This window comes from Populus nigra, chromosome 3, assembly GCF_951802175.1.
Source record: "Populus nigra chromosome 3, ddPopNigr1.1, whole genome shotgun sequence".
NCBI lineage: Eukaryota > Viridiplantae > Streptophyta > Magnoliopsida > Malpighiales > Salicaceae > Populus > Populus nigra.
This window is the reverse complement of record NC_084854.1, coordinates 19,887,225-19,905,715: the sequence shown is the minus strand read 5'-3', so window position 1 is coordinate 19,905,715 and position 18,491 is coordinate 19,887,225. Positions and strand designations below refer to the sequence as shown.

General features: G+C 35.6%; 6 protein-coding genes across 7 annotated transcripts; 3 read left to right on the top strand and 3 right to left on the bottom strand.

The window, feature by feature from the left end:
• Window positions 1-584: 584 nt before the first annotated feature.
• LOC133689618 (uncharacterized) lies at window positions 585-3,245 on the top strand. Of its 2 annotated transcripts, none has more exons than XM_062109549.1 (5): window positions 585-1,362; window positions 1,471-1,794; window positions 1,906-2,290; window positions 2,518-2,625; window positions 2,742-3,245. In XM_062109549.1, exons 1-5 carry the CDS (start codon window positions 1,003-1,005, stop codon window positions 2,858-2,860), a joined length of 1,296 nt encoding a protein of 431 aa, XP_061965533.1. In that variant the 5' UTR covers window positions 585-1,002; the 3' UTR covers window positions 2,861-3,245. The 2 variants fall into 2 exon arrangements, with proteins under 2 accessions (XP_061965533.1, XP_061965532.1); XM_062109548.1 differs by having other exon boundaries at window positions 586-1,362; window positions 2,506-2,625.
• A 4,159-nt stretch (window positions 3,246-7,404) lies between these two features.
• On the top strand, window positions 7,405-9,126 carry LOC133688152 (peptidyl-prolyl cis-trans isomerase PASTICCINO1-like). Its single transcript, XM_062107551.1, has 3 exons — window positions 7,405-8,089; window positions 8,167-8,244; window positions 8,320-9,126. Exons 1-3 carry the CDS (start codon window positions 8,036-8,038, stop codon window positions 8,476-8,478), a joined length of 291 nt encoding a protein of 96 aa, XP_061963535.1. The 5' UTR covers window positions 7,405-8,035; the 3' UTR covers window positions 8,479-9,126.
• A 490-nt stretch (window positions 9,127-9,616) lies between these two features.
• LOC133687858 (copper transporter 2-like) lies at window positions 9,617-10,397 on the bottom strand. The gene has a single exon (XM_062107193.1). It carries the CDS (start codon window positions 10,230-10,232, stop codon window positions 9,786-9,788), a length of 447 nt encoding a protein of 148 aa, XP_061963177.1. The 5' UTR covers window positions 10,233-10,397; the 3' UTR covers window positions 9,617-9,785.
• Window positions 10,398-11,620: 1,223 nt separating this feature from the next.
• On the bottom strand, window positions 11,621-12,564 carry LOC133690294 (copper transporter 1-like). Its single transcript, XM_062110534.1, has one exon. The coding sequence runs from the start codon at window positions 12,360-12,362 to the stop codon at window positions 11,916-11,918; it is 447 nt and encodes a 148-aa protein (XP_061966518.1). The 5' UTR covers window positions 12,363-12,564; the 3' UTR covers window positions 11,621-11,915.
• Window positions 12,565-13,824: 1,260 nt separating this feature from the next.
• LOC133689003 (18.1 kDa class I heat shock protein-like) lies at window positions 13,825-14,588 on the bottom strand. Its single transcript, XM_062108698.1, has one exon. It carries the CDS (start codon window positions 14,473-14,475, stop codon window positions 14,014-14,016), a length of 462 nt encoding a protein of 153 aa, XP_061964682.1. The 5' UTR covers window positions 14,476-14,588; the 3' UTR covers window positions 13,825-14,013.
• Window positions 14,589-16,101: 1,513 nt separating this feature from the next.
• LOC133687763 (class I heat shock protein-like) lies at window positions 16,102-16,890 on the top strand. Its single transcript, XM_062107071.1, has one exon. It carries the CDS (start codon window positions 16,284-16,286, stop codon window positions 16,704-16,706), a length of 423 nt encoding a protein of 140 aa, XP_061963055.1. The 5' UTR covers window positions 16,102-16,283; the 3' UTR covers window positions 16,707-16,890.
• The last annotated feature ends 1,601 nt before the right edge of the window (window positions 16,891-18,491 follow it).

Here is an 18,491-nt window from a genome sequence, read left to right as displayed (position 1 = left end):
TGGTTGAAAAATTATGTGTTTTATAAAATTTTAAATTATTTTTATATTTTTTTGAATAATTTTAATATATTAATATAAAAATAATTTTTTTAAAATAAAAAATATTATTTTAATACATTTTTAAATAAAAAATATTTTAAAAAACAATTATTACTGTACTTTCTTATACTTAAAAATTTACTAAACACATATATAAAAAAAGAAAAACCCTCTACTGTTAAGTGACGCGTTTCAGGTCTATTTAAAATATATCAAAACAATTATTAGATTTTAATTTTTTAAAATTTATTTATAATATTATCATTTAAAAAAAACAATAAAAAAATCCCAAACTTTTTTTTAACACCGCAATTACAAACGGCCTCTCGAAGGCCTCTCAACTCCTACATGGACCCCACTCACTGCTTCTCCCCTCTATACCTTACCTGGCGGCAACTTCGTCATGGCCCCCACCTCTTTGACCCTAGGCCTAGCTAGAGAGTAGTAATACTAGAGCACTGTAGAGACCGCGCGTGATTCCCACTTTGTTCCTGGGGAACTGGGATTTAATAACACCCCCTTGCCTTGCCTTACCCTTCTCTTTATTGCTTTTCGGCTCTACAGGAGACGGACTGCTCCAATCTCTCTCCTCCTCTCTTGCTCTCTTTTAATTCAATTTGTTCTCCCCTCTCTATTAATTAAGTATGCTCCCAACACCCCCCTTCTCTAGTAAGTTACACTCACAATAAAAGATAGAGATTTTTGTGTTGCGATAAGGGCCCAGAGAGGGAAGGGGTTTGCCTTTGATTAAGCACAAGCACAGGTTTCTCCTCTTTAGCCCCTTCTATTCTTCTCCCTTTGGCTTTCACTGGGTCCCTATTCTCTGCAAATCCAGCGAACCCCAACTAGGATTATTATCATTAAAGCTTAAGCTAGCAGCAAAAGAAAAAAAAAACCCATCAAAAGCCTCCCCACCTTCGCTGATTTTTTTCTCTCTCAAGGTGTTGGCTTTTCTGCTTAACTATGACTGAGAGCTTAGATGACGGAGAGTTTTGGCTGCCTCCGCAGTTTCTTATAGACGACGATACAGTACTCATGGAACAGAACAGTGAAAATAGCTTGAACTGGAGTGCTAGGGATGTGTTTGGCTACTCTAAAACTGACTCTGGGAAATCTTTGTTCCCATCAGAGTTTCCTTGTGGGTTTGGTTCCTTTGGTTTCTCTTCGGATCTCAGTTCTCCTGTTGAGTCTGTGGTAGGCTCTACTGAGACAGAGAGTGATGAGGAAGATTACCTTGCTGGGTTAACTCGCCAAATGGCGCACTCTACTCTTGAAGATGGTTTCAAGAGGAACGACCTCACTTTTGGCACCGAAAAATCAAAGGTATTGCCCTCTCCTTTTCTTTTTTTGAAGTAGTACAAGCCTACTCTGGTTTCAGCGATTGTGCTCTTTGGGACTAACTTTTGGGTCTTGGTGGTTGTCTGTTTGCAGGGATGGGTTGTGTCTGGATCGCCTCAATCAACGCTGTGTGCAGTTGGGAGCGGGTGCGGTTGTGGACAAGGGTCTAGCCGTGGAAGCCCAAGTGGATCTTCACCACCAGCAACCTGGGATCTTCTGTATGCGGCTGCAGGAGAAGTAGAGAGGATGAGAGTGAACAACGAAGAAGGGTGTGGCTTTAACAATCAAAGTAGAGGACTATTAGGTCCACCAAGAAAACCCTCTCCAGTCTCGATTCCGTTGAAAAATCCCAACTCTGATGTTAGTCTCTACCAACAGCAGCAGTCCCTATCTTACCAGAAGTTGCAGGCTTCTCAAGTAATTAGCCAAACATTACCTTATTGTAATTTCTTTTTACATCAAGAGAAAGAAGACCCTCTTTCGCTGATTACTATTTGGGGGTTGTGTTTTGTTTGTTTCTTATTCAAGTTTCAGCAGCTGAAAGTACAACAGCAAATGATGCAGCAGCAACAGCAACAGCAACAGAGTGTTTGGGGAGGGAAAACCAAGGGGACAGGAGTATTGTTTCCTCAACAGCCGCAACAAGCTCAGTCAGTGGTCCAAAACAGAGGGAGGAATGTTACTAGTGTGAGTAGAGGACCATTGGGTTTGTCAGTTTCTGCTTGGCCGCCTCTACGAAACAGCGCACAGCAACAGCAACAGCAACAGCTCCAACAACATAGCAACAGTCAGGGCGGTTCAGGGATGCGGGCTGTTTTCCTTGGTAATCCCGGAGGAAAAAAAGAATGTGCCGGTACTGGGGTTTTCTTGCCTCGTCAAATCGGTGCCCGAACTGAATCTCGAAAGAAGCCAGGTCTGTCATAGTTTGTTTTATGTTTACTTAAGTTTTTTTGGGCTGGGTGTGAATTCACTGTCACTTATTCATATTTTCCTTTGCTAGATCTGGTCATTAGAATGAATTTGATTAGTGCTCATTTCGTTTATTTAATTACTGTTTGGAGTTATTTGTGTTTTGGAATCGGTTTTGGCTTGTACCGATCTTTTTTGTGATTCATATTATAATAACAGGGTGTTCCACAGTTCTGCTCCCAGCGAAAGTGGTGCAGGCCCTCAACTTGAATTTGGAAGGAATGGGTGCTCAGGCCCAGTTCGGGCCTCGGTATAATGGAAGTTTCGCAACCTACAGTGGTAAATATACATACATATTTTTCCTTCTCATTTGGATGCAAGTTTTTCGTTTTCAGTGCAAGATTAACCAGATGATTTGACAAATTATTTTGGTATGGTTGTTATTTGATGTGTAGATGCTGCTGTAAGGGTTCGCAATGATAACATTCTTTCTCATCAGAAGCAGCCGCGCAACAGCAGGCCACAACCAGTAATGAACAATGAAGTCAGATTGCCTCAGGAATGGACTTATTGACCCCCCGAATTATTCTGGGTTTTGTTTTTACTAGTAGTTTTTTTTTTTTTTGAGGAGTTTTAAGAAAGCTAAAGGAGATTTGGAAGGTTAGAAGAAAAAAGAAAAGAAAATGGATGACGATAATTTTAGTAAGGTCACTGTAGGAAAAGGTTGCACAAACAAAATAGCGAAAGGAGAAGGGAAAAAAAGAAATTGATGAAAGAAAGTATGAAGAAATGTTCTTTTGGGATAGAATTAGGAGAAATAAATTTCTGTTTTCAGGGAAGTCTGCAGCAGCCAGCCTTTTTGTTCGTTTTGTGTGGCTCAAGGGAAAGTGGTGGACTGGGGATATACTATATTTTGTTGTGTTTTGGAAAAGAAATCAATAAATTCCATGTTTTTGCTAGTGTTAAGGGATGATCACTGACTCTACTGAGTGTAGAACCGTGTTTTTCCAGGGAAACTTGCAACCTGTAATGATCAAATGTTCTATGTTGTCCCTGTAGAAGTTCATAATTAATTTCAGCCTGGCCACCCACTCCGAAGCCATCAAGTAATAAAGGGAATATATATTCTCACATTGATCTCTCAATGGCTTTCTTCCAGATGGTATAAACACATCTTGTTATTGAGTATAGTAATTGGAGCCAGCATTGCTCTTGTTGTTCTTGACAAGAGGAATTTGCAAGCTTTGTTTTCTAGAGCAATGCGCTGCCATCTAATGCGCAGTTACTTCAATGAGGAAACCAGCTCGTTCTTCAATCATATATTAATAATCAAACCGGGTCTCTTCTTAAAAGAGTTGTTTTAAATAAACAAAAAGTTTTGTAAGAATTAAATTAAGAAGAAGAAAAAATTCTAATTTCACTGGTTATTTAAAATAAAATAAATAATAAAGATTAAATTTTACATATAGAAAAAGGTGTGATTGAAAGATAAAATTAAAAAAATAAATTTATAAATAAATTTAAATGAAAAAATAATAAAAAAAATAAAAAAATGTTTAGTCATTTCACTTTTTTTTTTAAAGTTTTGTAAAGTGTTTTTAAAGAACAGAAAAAGAAAAAGAATTTTTTATAAAACTAGTTTTTTATTTGGACATGTACTTTTCTTGATCCAACTTTTTTTTGATGTTACCAATTTTGTATTGTAATTGAATTTAATTATAATAATTTATTTGCATTTAATTTATAAATGAGTTGAAATTCAAAAAGATAAAAATTAATTTATTTTATTTTTTTATATTATTCTAGTTAATTTATCTTATTTTTTTTAAAAGATTTTTAAACAAGATGAGATATTTTTTTAAAAATAGTTTTTACACTATTTTTTAATTATAAATCAAAATAGTTGATATTTAATTTATTTTTATATTATTTTAGATATAAAATTATATTTAAAATTCAATTCTTAATACATATAAATGTTTTTAATTGAATTGAAACAATAAAATGTTTTACCGCAAACGAACGGGGGTAAGGAGTACACCATTATCATTTTGGAGGGCAACGCGTGTGGTTGCCATTTACACGTGTCAAACAATAAAATGTCCTCTCTGTGAAGATCTTTTCGTATCTCTTGTCATTTTGAAGGCCTGATTTTTTTTGTGATCTGCATCCGACTATAAACAGAAGGGAAGCGAAGGCAAGGCAAGGCAAGGCAAGGCATGGCAGGTTGCTTTCAGACTCCAGAGTGGTGTATGTGGATGGCCAGCCAGCACGCTATCATGCCGGCAAAGGTGGTGGGTTTGTGGTACTACCAGGCAGAGGCCACGTCGCTGGCCATGCACTTTGGATTAACGTGGTGCGCACTCCTTGCTTCTTGTGTTATGTTGGGTGGTGAGGGGGTTAACGCGCCTTAATAGCGCTTGGGGAGAATGTAGGAGAGGAGTGTTTCTTTTCTTTTTGCCTTTTTACGTGGCTTCGTCGGTAGATGTGTCCTTTGTGATGGTCGTGCATGTTGTGGTGGTGACTGGTGAGTGTGCTCTGATCGTGTGTGCATGTTTTGACCATCATGTTCATGTGCATGCGCCCCTCCTCATTCTTTTCTTCCAGAATCTTTTCGGTTTTCTTCTTTCCATGACTCTCGAGGGATGGAGCTCTTTAACTCGATCAAGTTTATCTTATTTTTCTTAATCTTGTTTCTTTTTATTTCTTTGTTTACTTGTCTGTATGGATCTAATGCCAGCAGCATACATTTACTACGGGTTCAATACCCTTAAGAAAAACTTTGAAATATTATATGGTCCCCCCGTCCATAATGGGAAAAAGTTGATGGAATTCTAAAATAACAATTAGTATAGTCCAACACTCATATTAAAAATTCTATGCACGATTCCAAAACCCTAAGGAAATTATTAAATATTTGTATCGGTTTTATGACCGCACTTAAAAAAGCATTTATTAAGTTTAAATTTTAACTTTGTTTAACCTTAATCAAGATTTAGAAGAAATCTACCCTATGCTTGGAATCAAGAGAAAAAATCTCAGTTTTAGGTTGATTTCTATCAATCTGGATAGTAAATTATTAAAAAACTATAAGGCAAGAGGTTACGATTGATGTTGTTATCTTTAGGCAAAGCATTATTGTTGAGGTAGTCTACCTGATCCTTGGAGAAATGTGTCATCGCCCTAAGAAGACCAAGCTAATTCTTTTTAAGGTAAACTGTACAATCACACTAGTGAGACTAAGTTGATTAATTCTAAGATAAATTATGTAATTGTACTAGAAAGACTGAGTTCGTCTCATCTTAAGAAGGGTGTGAGGTTATTACTCTGGAGAGATGTCATGTGAATCCCATATTCGGAGAGTTATGCAATTGCATTAGGAAAATTTTAGATCCATACCTTCCAAAGTAAATTATGCAATTGTATTAAGGAGACCAAATTGATTCATTCTAAGGTAAATTGTGTAATCATATTATGGAGACTGAGTCCATCCCATCCTTGGAAGGTTGTAAAGTTATTACCTTGAAGAGATGTTGTTTTCAATCCCATCATTGGAGAGTTGTACAGTCGCACTAGGGAGACTTTATATCCATCCATTCTAAGTTAAATCGTGTAATCGCATTAGAAAGACCAAACTAATCCATTTTACGATAAATTGTGCAATCACACTAAAAAAATCGAGTCCATCCTATCATTAAAAGGTTATAAGGCCATTGCCTTGGATATCACTTAAAGAAAAGAAAACATTTTTACTATGAATAATTTAATTCATATGTAAGCAACTTACATTTCTAGTCATTGACCATGATATATTTTTATTACCTTTTGAGGCATAATCATCTGGATGTCATTTATGTAGAGATCATCATCTTGGCTTCCAAGAAAAAGATAATAGAGTTTCTCTAAAAGATGTTTTCTAGGTGGTTGAAAAACAGACATCACATGTTTTACAATTTGAACTAATATTTCACTAGTACTTGTTGAAAACTTTCTTAAATCTAGAGGCTCTAACTGAATTCAAGTTAGCAAATACCTAACTTAAACTTTGTTGTCTCATTGTGCCCATGGGCAAGTAGAAAGATCATGCTGACACAGAGCGATCAAATTGTTGCATAACCTTTCCATCTTATTGAAGAGTTGATGATTTAATGGAACAAATGTGCCAACAATTGTAGAAAGGCTTGTGATACATCCCATTTTCAAAGTGTTTTGATTATTTGCCTTTGATGGTGATTAGAGATATTGATAAACCAGTTATGAAAGAACTATTTTATTGATGGCTTTTTGATCAGATTTCCATATATGTTGATTAGTTTTTTGCCCCCTGTATATCCTTATTGAATATATCCTTCCCATCTCCCACTTGATTTTTCTATTTTTTCTTAGATGTTTGAAGAATTTGTTAAATCTAAATGTTATTGCATGCTACCTTAAATTAGAAGGATTCAGAAAGTTCATTAAGACATGAAATAAAGTATGTTTTTGATGAGGTTCTAAAAAATTCAAGTAGCTTGAGAACAAGACTTATGTGTTTGTTGGATAATCAATCAATCTTTTAGTTTTAACAATCTAATTTATTCTCTCTTACTAAAATGGCTGGTGGCTGATGCTTAGTATATGTAAAAAGTCTTATTTTGTGGGTTTATTAACTCTTCGATGCTTAAATAAATATTTTTTTAGAGAAAATATAATAATATTTAAGAGAGAGACTCTGAAAATAAATATTTTATGGAGAATAGATATTTGGAATCCTCTCTTTTAAGGATCCAATGAGTCTTTATAATCTATTCTCCTCGCCTTTTTATCTTAGTGAGGACTAAAATGTTCTTTTTTTCTCGATCACATCCCAAATTCCAATGTGTCAAAGAGAAAATATCTCTAACTTATTTAGAAGGAAAAAATATCCCTGATTTTATCAGATGAAAAATATCTCTGTATGCATATGAGCTTAGTACTTGACTGAGTTCAGGAATGTTGAGTTATCACCTTATCTCTTGTTCTTAAAAAATAAGAATTCAAATAAAAACAAAAACACCATCAGTTATAATTCAAATTGTTTCTGTTTTCTTACATTGGAATCATGTCTAGCAAGAGTCACTACTAGGTGTTAGCCGCACGATACTAGAATAAAATGTCATTGATGTTCCTACTGTATTTTATTGGATATAGGTGAGAAGACAAATTATCTAGGGATGCAATTGTATATTATCACTCAAAGTCGGTTACCAGGGATTCAGGGCTTTGTAAGTATATGTGACGAGGAATTTCATGAGATGAACAACCGGCAATACACAAGAGATTGAGCTCTTGTATAACATGACAAGGTCCAAGCTCCCAATGGCAGAACACTTTGTGCAGAAAGCAGCTAGTCATATGCTAGGCCCACTTAATTGATTCTGACTTGTTAAGAGGTCGAGCATTGAAATGGCTGTCAGCTAGCAATAGAGAGCAAACCATAGGATGATATGTGATGTTCTTGTCAAAGATTATCCTTAATAGGTTCCCAGGACAAGCACCCTGAAAAATTACAGATGCCAATGAGGCAATTGAGCAGAAAAGTTCCCCTATCAGGGAAGTGGGAACCAAAAAAATATACCTTGCTTTTCAATATCTGTGCTTTTTTACAAGTTAATTTATCCTGAAGGCCTTTGCCATCCTTCAGAATCTGGATGTTGATATTCATTACTGATAAATTCTGCAGGTTTTGGAAGCAAATGCTGCACATGTCAAGGCCCTCTATCGCCGTGGAATGGCCTCCCTGGAAGTTGGAGATTTTGAGGAAGCAAGGGGTGATTTTGAAATGGTAACGCCTGTAGTTGATTTCAGTGAAGAGCTTCAAATTCTTTGACATCCATATCTGAACATGCTTCTGGATGTTAGATGATGAAAGCCGACAAGTCATTTGAACATGATGCAACAGCAGCTTTTAAAAAGCTGAAGCTGAAGCAGAAGCAGCAGGTGGGTAACCTGCAACCATATTCTTTTGCAATTTGTGACGGAGATAGACATTTTATATCATGCTTTGACGAGCAGGATGTGGAGAAAAAGGCAAGGAGACAATTTAAAGGACTATTTGACAAGATGCCTGGGGAAATCGCTGATGCTGGAACGGATAACAGAGGGGAAGAGCAGAGTACAAATGAAAACCACCAAGAGAAGAATGGTTCTCTCTCCTGTGGGCAACTGGTATAAGATTTTTTTCAGCTCCTGGGCTTCAAAGATGCACGATATTATGACAAGGCTTTAGGGTTGGGCGTAAGCAGCATTATTTCTATCGTCTGGCTGGCAAATTCAGACTTCGAAAGGAAAAAAACATATTAAAGAAGGTTCAGTATACCATTTTCAGTGTAGCCTCACAAAGAAAATAAATTTTTGGGCTCCGTTTATGACGATATATATCCATGGAAAAACAAAACATATCACAGGAGGTTCATTATACTATTTTCATTGAAGCTTAAAATGGACGTTGTTGAATTACTACATTTGATCTCAATCATGTGACGGTACATTTATTTTCAACCTGCCAGTCAGAGCAATCTGGTGCCTCGTGCTCGTGGTGGCTGTCATTTATATAGAACTTGAAGAGAATGGAAACAGAGTGCTTGGACCTGAGTCCGTGCAAGGCTAGGCAGGCTTGCCAATCTTCAAGCTTCCGATTTTTTTTAGCTAGAAGGTCTAGAAATCCACCCTTCATCCTAAGGTCTTGAAAACTCCCTTGTGGGGGCAACGAGGAAATAAAATAAACTTCTCTGGCATTTGCAAGTGTTAAGCCACCCGAAACTTTTTTATTCCGATTTTTGTCTCGTATTGATCCTTCACTCAACTTGTATAATAAAGCAGCTCCACCAAATTAAAAACCGCAAGTTGTTTGGAACGATTACCGTGAGCTGCTGGGAATTCGTTGTTAATACCACTTCGTAATATAATTGATGGACTTCCTAACTTAAACATATTAAGTTAGAAAAGCTAAGATAAGTTTAGAAAAAACTCCCGTGTCTGAATTTCAGATTAATGCTCGGCAAAAATGATCCAACATATGGATTGTGGATTCTAGAGGTACTTCTGCAATCGATCCCAACGTTGACAGATTCGAATCCGATGGTTAAAATAAGATTCCTGAACTAGGCAGGCCAACAGCAAAATCCAAAAACAAACTCCCATAAAATTATTTACGGTAAAGTCCTTTTCGGAGAAAAAATAGCTTTATATTGAAAGATCAAAAACTTACAAAACCATGCTCAGGAAGGATGTAAGCAATATCAACACATTCACTCATATTGGAGCAATCGACTCGTGTTCAGGATACGATCATTCATCATAATTCATAGGGTTATATAAACAGAAGTTTAACGGCACACTTTATATTAATTCCTGCAGCTTGAACCACAAAAGAGGGCGAAGAAAACAAAGCACACGCATAAAGATGCTTGATCAAACATGCCAGACAGAGGAAACAGAAGAGAAAATACATGGTCAGTGAAATGCATACTGAATCATCATCAAACTTTGGGAGCGGTTTCGTTTTTGTAGGCAATAGCAAGAGCACGAACCTTCACTAGGAAGAACCCAACGGTGTGACCAGCCACGGCTGCAATGAATATTCCAAGATTGAAAGACATGACAGCAAGCATGACCATGTAAGCAAAACCCATACGAACAGCATAAACACAGGTTTGAATAAGCGCACCCACTATGGGATTGTGAGTGCCTATTTTAGCTGTTGGGGAGACCGAAAAGATCTCGATAGCAGCAGCCAACAAGAACACACAGAAGAAAGCCAATACGTACATACCGAGGCTGCCGTTTGGCCATCCAGAGAACAGGATTATAGCATCTTTTCCCCAGTAGAAACTCATATGCATCATCATGTCTGATGGGCTCATATGCATGCCACTATCAGACATGGATCCAGGATCCATGCTATCGTGATCATGACCCTGAGACATTTTTATTTTTTTGAGAGAGAGAGATCAAGTATCAAGATTAGCAAGGGTCGATTTTATGATGATCGTATTTTCTTGGGTGCATCTAATTTAAACTAGAGAGGTCAAAACAAGTACAAAAACAAGAAGGCCTTGTTTTTTCGCTTGCTGATAACAAAAAAACAAGAAGTGTTAAGTGTTAACAGGTGATCAGGACAAGGAGAAAGAGCAGCTTATAGGTCAAAACGCGCGCATGACCAGCTTACACCTTTTTTAAAAATAAAAATAAAACTTAGCATAATAAACTTAAAATTAATATTTTGATACAATAATATGTTTAAAAAAGATTTGATAAAATAATACATTTTAGACTTATCACACTTCTAAAATATACATTTAAATAATATCATCTTTCACAAAAATAATATTTAAATTAATATCCTAGTTTAGGACCACAATATTTATTATATATTTTCAGCTTTTTAAATAACACACTTTGTGTTAATTAGTTCTTATCAGATAATCTAGTATGTAAATTAAGATAATCATTTGTTTTAGTGGATTTAAATCTTCAAATAAAAATATTAGAAAATAAAAAACACCAGTAAAATGAATCAAAAAAATTGATGGCAGAATTGAACATGTTCTCTCCGTGGGTTTTTAAGCACGAACGATCAATCCTAGACTTTGAAATAACCGATTCTCATTGTTTTAATGGATGCAATTTTGGGAATATATATATATATATATATATATATATATATTGGTTTTTATAAATTAGATGTGATAATAACAAAATTAAGGTATCACTTTCACTGTGTAATGCCTAGTAATTTATTAATTTAATGATACCCTTGAGAACACACAAAAGAGTCCGAATAATAGTAGCCAAATTTTATTTTATTTCATTCGAACTTCACCGCCAGCAACGTGCAGGTCCCGCTAAGTTGATTGTTATGTTCTAGTTGATTTCTTTTTTTCTTGGGGTAAGGTTCCTTTGATGTTTTGGATGTTTTTATTAATAATTAATATAAATTATATTTTAAAATTTTATTTAACCGTTTAAGTTAAGTTATTGAGTTGAATTTATTTTTTATAGAATACTTAATAACCTAATAGTCACAAATTTAAATTTTATTATATATATTTATTTGATAAAAATTAAATATAAAATAATAATATAAAATTTAAATTGAAAAAGTTTTTATTTTAAAAAATATGTTACCCAAACTATTAAATTAAAGTGACTGTGTGACAGCTTTTAAGATAATTTCAAGATTGAAGGTCATTACTCTTCACGCCTTTACCTTTAAGTTTCTCGGCTAGTTTAGCCACGTCCACAATATGCTTTACACCTAAATCTTCCAAGAAATATATGCATTTTTTTCTGGCCTAAAAGTGAAACCATGCCATTAGACTCTTAAACTAAATATATAAAATTGAGAATGTTAAACTTATAATCAAACATGCTCTACAAAGTATAATTACAAAGCCATGCACAAATCATTAAAATTAATCTTGAATCACGCACGATCGATGAAGTAGAGACTCGGGCTCTCTATCTTACATTATTTCCGTGTTATTCACACAAATCAGCACCATTAACGTCGGTCAGCTCTAAAACGTTATGCTCACCAATCACACAATATCACTCAGGTCAATTCAACATTTCGAAGGAGGAAGATCCGGACCTTTTTCAGACCCATATCAAGAGCCACCAGACTTCTTAGCCCGACTCCCAAAAAGAGCGAAGCCAACTGCATGGCCGCCCACTGCCGCAAGAAAGACACCTCCATTAAACGACATCACAGCGAGCATTACCATGTAAGACAGCCCAGAACGCACTGCATACATTCCAGTTTGAAAGAAGCCTGCAGCAGCCTTGTTAGTTCCTGGCTTGATGACACTGAAAAGACTGAACACCTCCACAAGGACTGCAAGAGCAAAGACAAAGGTCAAGGCCACAGCATACATCCCAGTGCTTGAACCAGGCCAACCTTTGAAAAGAACTTCTGTTTTATGGCCCCAAAAGAAGGTCATGTGCATCATCATTTTGCGGTGGGGATGCGTGAAGCCTGTGGTGTCCCACGCTTCTGTCAGAGAAGAAGATACGGTGGTACCGTGGTGTGGCATCATCACCTCATGATCTCCCATATCTCTGGTGGCTGCGATGTTGGTATACTTTGGGTTGGCTAAACTATTCAAGACTGTGTGTGTGAGAGTGAGAGTGAGAGAGAGAGAAGAGTGGAATGAGATTCTATCTCTGTGCTTGGGTTTTTATATTGGTTTATAGGAGGACAGTAAGATAACGTTTCAGGTAGATGATGCAGAAATTAATTACGGTTCTTCATGAAATACCTTGCTTTCTACTTGTACATTAAAATGGGCGCCACCTTTACAAGTTTCTATCTTTCGAAAGGGCTTATAGTTATACAGCAGGGATTTTATGCTTTCACTTTTGGTGATATGGCTTGTTTAAAAAATGGAATGAAATATAATTAATCTATATTTCAGTTCCCACAAATATGCAATTACTCGCTTGGAAGCAATCCATGGTCGAAAGTGAGCAGGAAAATCAGGATGGAACTGGAATTGGTAGGTCAGGCAAGAAGAATGATGCCACGTAAAGAATCGGCTTGTCCGGCAAGACGTCTGCCAAGTGCCACAGCTGTTTGGTTTTAGTTCAAGAAAAACCATGTGCCTGCAGGTTCCTAACTTTCATCTCAGATATTCGTTTCCGGATCGATGCCACAAATAAATGAGAGAGAGGTATGTATTAATGTTGGGATATTTTTATAGAAAACCAAAATTTATTATTAAGGAGTTGTTATAAGAAAATATAATGTTCTCGTGATTTATTTTAATTTCCTTTTAACTGTATCTAATTATATATTAAACTTTATATGCTCTTTTAATTACTCTTTAATTAATTGCATGCATAACAATCTAGTATTTTTAAAGAGTCGTTAATTTATAAGATTTGAAACACAAGATATATAGAAATAATCTTAGTATTTCTTTTTTAACAAAACAAAAGTATTTTCTTTTATTCATCGAAACCCTTCTATCTTGTGTTTCAAATCTCTTCTTTGTTAAAAATTAATAATTCTGTACTTAGGATATATGGTCTTGATTGTTGAACTAATTTAATACTAACTGTGTTTTGTTTTACTTTAAATTTAGAATATCTTCTTTGTGACAAAAAGAAATAGAAAACTTGGTTGGATGCTGAATTTCATAGATGATGAAGTTAACATTCAATACAAACATTAATCGTTTTGTCTTGTGTTAAACTTAGAAATATTTTCATTTACATTTAGTATCCTGAAAGTTCCAAAACTTCAAAACATTAAGTGGATTGTTCGTTATCCAAAGAATTGTAGAGTCAATAACAAGGAAGCCAACAATAGAACTTTGGTCTGTTAATGTAATGAAATCTCTGCGTTAATTAACAAAAAAAAGAAGAAGTCATATCGATACTCTTCTGGCAAATTGTTATAGAACTTCATGTTATTTTACATCATTGCTGAATTGTAAGCAACAGTTGTTGGGACTTTGAGCAGAAATTGTTTGCTTTAAATTTGTGTCTATATGAAGCTAAACATTGGAACTAAGCTAGAGAGAAAGCCACTTAATTCCTTATTAAATTATTTGCTTATAAACCGTGAACTCTTACAATAACATGCTTTTTATATAGTAATGTCTCTTTGTTTTTCCCCCAGAAAACAAAAAAGTGATAACACATACATTTATTCGCTACTTGACTGGATCATTCATGTAGAGTAATGCGACAGGAGTTTCATCTTCATCCAACGTGGATGAGTCTGGAGGTCTTATTCATGTCCTTCTTGGGAACTGTGATGATAAGCACCCCATTTTCCATACAAGCCTTCATGTTCTTAGCCTTCGAGTTCTCAGGCAACCTAAAGCTTCGAACAAACTTGCCACCACTACATTCCAAATGGTACCAATGGTCTGCCTTCTCTTCTCTCTCGATAATCTTTTCACCAGTTACGCAAATGACATTGCCTTGCTCTAACTCCACCTTCACTTCATCTTTTGTAAGCCCAGGAAGATCAACTCTGAACATATGTGCCTCTGGAGTCTCCTTCCAGTGTATCTTGGTACTAACAAGGGGCACTGTTGCTTCGTAGGAGAAAGCTGGGCGTGGTGCAGCGAAAGGGGCTCCAAAGTGACTGCCATGATGGTAGGGATCCCAAACATCAGAGTTATTGAAAGGGTTATGCACTTCGCCATAGATGGACATTTCTGCAAGCACAAATTTGTATAGAATTCGCAATTCAGTACTGCTCGATGCTGGGTCAGCGAAGCTACATGCAACCTGTATTTATATTGCAAAACGAGGGAAATATTGTGGTTAATATTTGTCTTCCATGGCAGGCGAGTGGATGGTTTTTTTTTTCTGGAGAGAATCATCTTTATGGAAGTGTGGAAATGGAATAGTATTCTTGAATTAAATGATAGCGAGTGAGATATAAAGAATCTGGAATGAAATTCCGGTTGATTATACATGGTGCTCATGGACCGGCTGTCATTTGTGCATATTTGTCTGGTCCCTATCAGAATAACAACTTTCTTTTTATTTATTTCTTACTCTTTTTTTATATCAGGGCTGCATCAATCCACCTATATATATAATAATGTTGAGACTAAAAAAAAATTGGTGGAAAATACCCTTTCCTTCTTGCTAGCCGGTGCTTATTTATTTATTGGTGGTACCACCCTTCCGTGACAAAATATACAAGTGTTGGGGACTGTAGTGTGAATTGTTTATTTGAAAATATATTAAAATAATTTTTTATTTTTTTTATATTTGATATCATCATTTTAAATAAGAAAAAATTAATTTAATATTTTTTAAAATTAAAATTACTTTTAAAAAGTATTTAAAAACAAAAACAGAAACAGTGTGAAACTGCAAAGTGACGGTCGCGTGCTAGGTGGAGTCTTTATGGAAGGTGATGTGTGGATCCCAAGCATAAAAGTCTTTATGGAAGGCAAATAAAGTTTCTTGGACTTGCACAAGGAATCTCTCCTTGGGCTCGTCATATAGGGACCCTAACCAGAAATTATGATGGGCCTTCAATACCAAACTTGTGAATCTAAGAGTGTGGTTCGAAAGCCCATCCAATAGCAGGCCCATACATTAAGGCCTATACTTCCAGACCCGTCAAGTATAATAAATAAAAATAATTAGTGATAGCCCAAAGATATAATAATTGTAAATCTTTCAAATATATATAAATAAATGGCCTTCAAACTCAACGAAATGCTAATGGTAGCAATCCCACTTACCTTTCCCAACTCCTCAAAAGTATTAATACAATAAAGAATTACGCTGTATATATGTAAAGAGCAATCTTTTTATTTATATAATAATGAAAATTAGCTCAAATTGCTCCAATTTCATAATTAAGATTTTTTTTTGTTTCTTTTTCTAACCTTTTGTGTTTCTAAAATTAATTTTTAGTGATATCTTTCCTGGTGTGATTTTGTTTCAATAGGCAAAAGAAGAAGAAGAAGAAGAAGAATTTATGATGGAGACTAATCTCAAAAGAGAAATAAAACACTAGCTTGTATATTAAAACAAACAAGCCCATTAAGTTAATCGAAAGAGCGAAAAGCCCATTATTCTCCTATGATCAGGATGATCAGGGGCGTCAGGTTCTTTAAGAACTTCCAGCATTAAACGCTCAATTTATTAACATTTGAAATTATTCACTTTATCCTGATCCAATAACCTAAAAGCCCATAGGAAGTATCCGGAAGAAAAAAAGAAGCCATGATGAACATCCAGAGGATTCAAAAGACATTGCCACGAAGGATGAAGAAACAGAAGGCCGTGGAAGGTTATAGATGAAGCATGGCACATCCAGACCTCATTCATATCATTCAAGAGAGAAGCGCCCAGAAACTTCAAAGACCCCACAACACTCCTGATTTATATGACCATCCCCTTCCTTGGATATCCATCATCGGTGAAAGAAAAGGAGTTGGCTTCTCACTTGCTAACCAAATTTTATCAAATACTCGAAACAAAAACAAGCTCTCATCATGTCTCTGATTCGATCATTGCTTAGCAACCCACTTTCCACTGACATCTGGTCACCATTTGGTTCAAGTACTAATGAGATATCAAGTTTCGCTAGCGCGCATGTTGATTGGAAGGAGACCCCAGAAGCTCATGTATTCAAGGCTGATCTTCCTGGGCTGAAGAAAGAGGAAGTGAAGGTTGAGATTGAAGAAGGAAGGGTTCTTCAGATAAGTGGAGAAAGAAGTGTTGAGAAGGAGGATAAAAACGGTAAGTGGCATCGTGTTGAGAGAGGTCGTGGCAAATTCCTTAGGAGGTTCTGGTTGCCTGAGAATGCTAAAGTTGATGAAGTGAAGGCATCAATGGAGAATGGGGTTTTGACTGTTACGATTCCCAAGTCCGAGGAGAAGAAGCCTGAGGTCAAGTCCATTGAGATCAGCGGCTGAGTAAATGTCTCTGTCTTGTCATCCATCGTTTTGTGATTCTGCACAGTTAATTTTTATCAATGTTTGTGATGTTGTATTTCTGCGTCTGATCTTTGGTATGTATCCTTTGTTTTTCTCAGAAAATGCATGTATGTGTAAACGAGATACATTGTGGTAATAAAATCTGTTCTTAATTATACTTAAATTCTTGGTTTGGATTAAATTTAGATTAACAGAGAAATTAAAACATACATTCAAACTGAACTATATTATTATATCTTTTAAGGGACAAAAATATTTTCACATTTTGGCATCAATGAGCAAAACTCGATGATATTCACCGTTCTTTTTTTTGATAATGATGATCCCATAATTAACAAAACACCGAGCCGCACGCAATACGAAAATATTTTTTATGTGCCAAGCAAAAAAAAAAATGATAAATAAAAAAAAGACCAAAAGGCCTGATCCAGCTTGCTTGGGCACAACCCAGGCTTGGGCACACTCGGCCGGAGTCCATGAAAAATCCGGATTTTTTGTGCGCACACACATATATATATTTTCTCATACTTTTTTTTTATTGTGCAAATATTTTTTTATATCTATGTACAATCTCATAAATTATTATTATTTTTTTATACAATCTAATAAATTTTACTTGTTTTCACGCTAATATTTTTATTGGAAAAGAAACATGATGATTGTTCTTTAAACCAACCAAAGTTCGTCATGAAATTTTTTTTGTATTTTTAGAAAAGCACAACCATGACTATCATCTTGGGAAAGATGAGCCTGAGAAAATTTTCTATAAGAATTAATCGTGAAAGATATGTGAGATGTGAGCCATGGCTCAAGATCTTAAAATCTACCTGAGAATTTCAGAAAGAAAATTTCTTTTATTATTTTTACTTGCTTATATATTCTTAAATTAACAAACACTGAAAACTGATTTAAAAATCAAAGTGTTCATTATTACAAGATAAATTTATTTTGTAGGATCAACAAAAATCTAAAGCTCATCGACTAAAAAAATTCATTTCTGTTTGAAGTTTTCCATGACACCATCAATTTTCATATATAAACAGAGAGCACAACGCGTCAAAAACTTAGTAACATTTTTCTTTCTGCTAAACCATTTTTACTAAATTTTTTATCACAAAGTATCCAAACTGGAGGACCAGCAAATCCAAAAACATGTATAGGATAGACAGAAGACAAAGAGGGAACAAACCCCCTGGGAAAACAAAAATGGATATGGTCAAGCCATATCAAAAAAAGGCAGACTGCCCAGCAAAGCATAAGAATATACATCTAGACAAGATCAACAAGGGGAATAGGCTCCCTGCAAAAACGGTTCATGCAAGACCGAAAATGACAAATAGTAACACAGGTTAAGAAAGAAACCAATCCACAATTGATGGTGTCTAAGCTAACCCGTCAGCATCGTTACTATTAGGAGCCGTGGTGGTGATTTCTGGCGCAAGTAGCAAAGAAACAGACGAAACTCCGGGCAAGTTGTGCTGTGAATTTATCACCATAGGCTTTAAGATAGAAATCATATACATGGAAAACCACAGCTGGACACCTGCGTAGAATGATAACCCTCGACAGAAAAGGACATGATTATAGGAAAGAGGGGCACTGATCCTTAAGGTAAAAACAAACTCTCCTTCGCAACTGCATATTTTGTCCATTTCATCACTAGAAAAAGGGATCTTGTTTTCGCAATTAATTCACTGTACGAGGAAGCCTCCCATTAAGCTTCTTTATCAAAGTCGAGATCGATCAGATCGGCCACAAAACAAA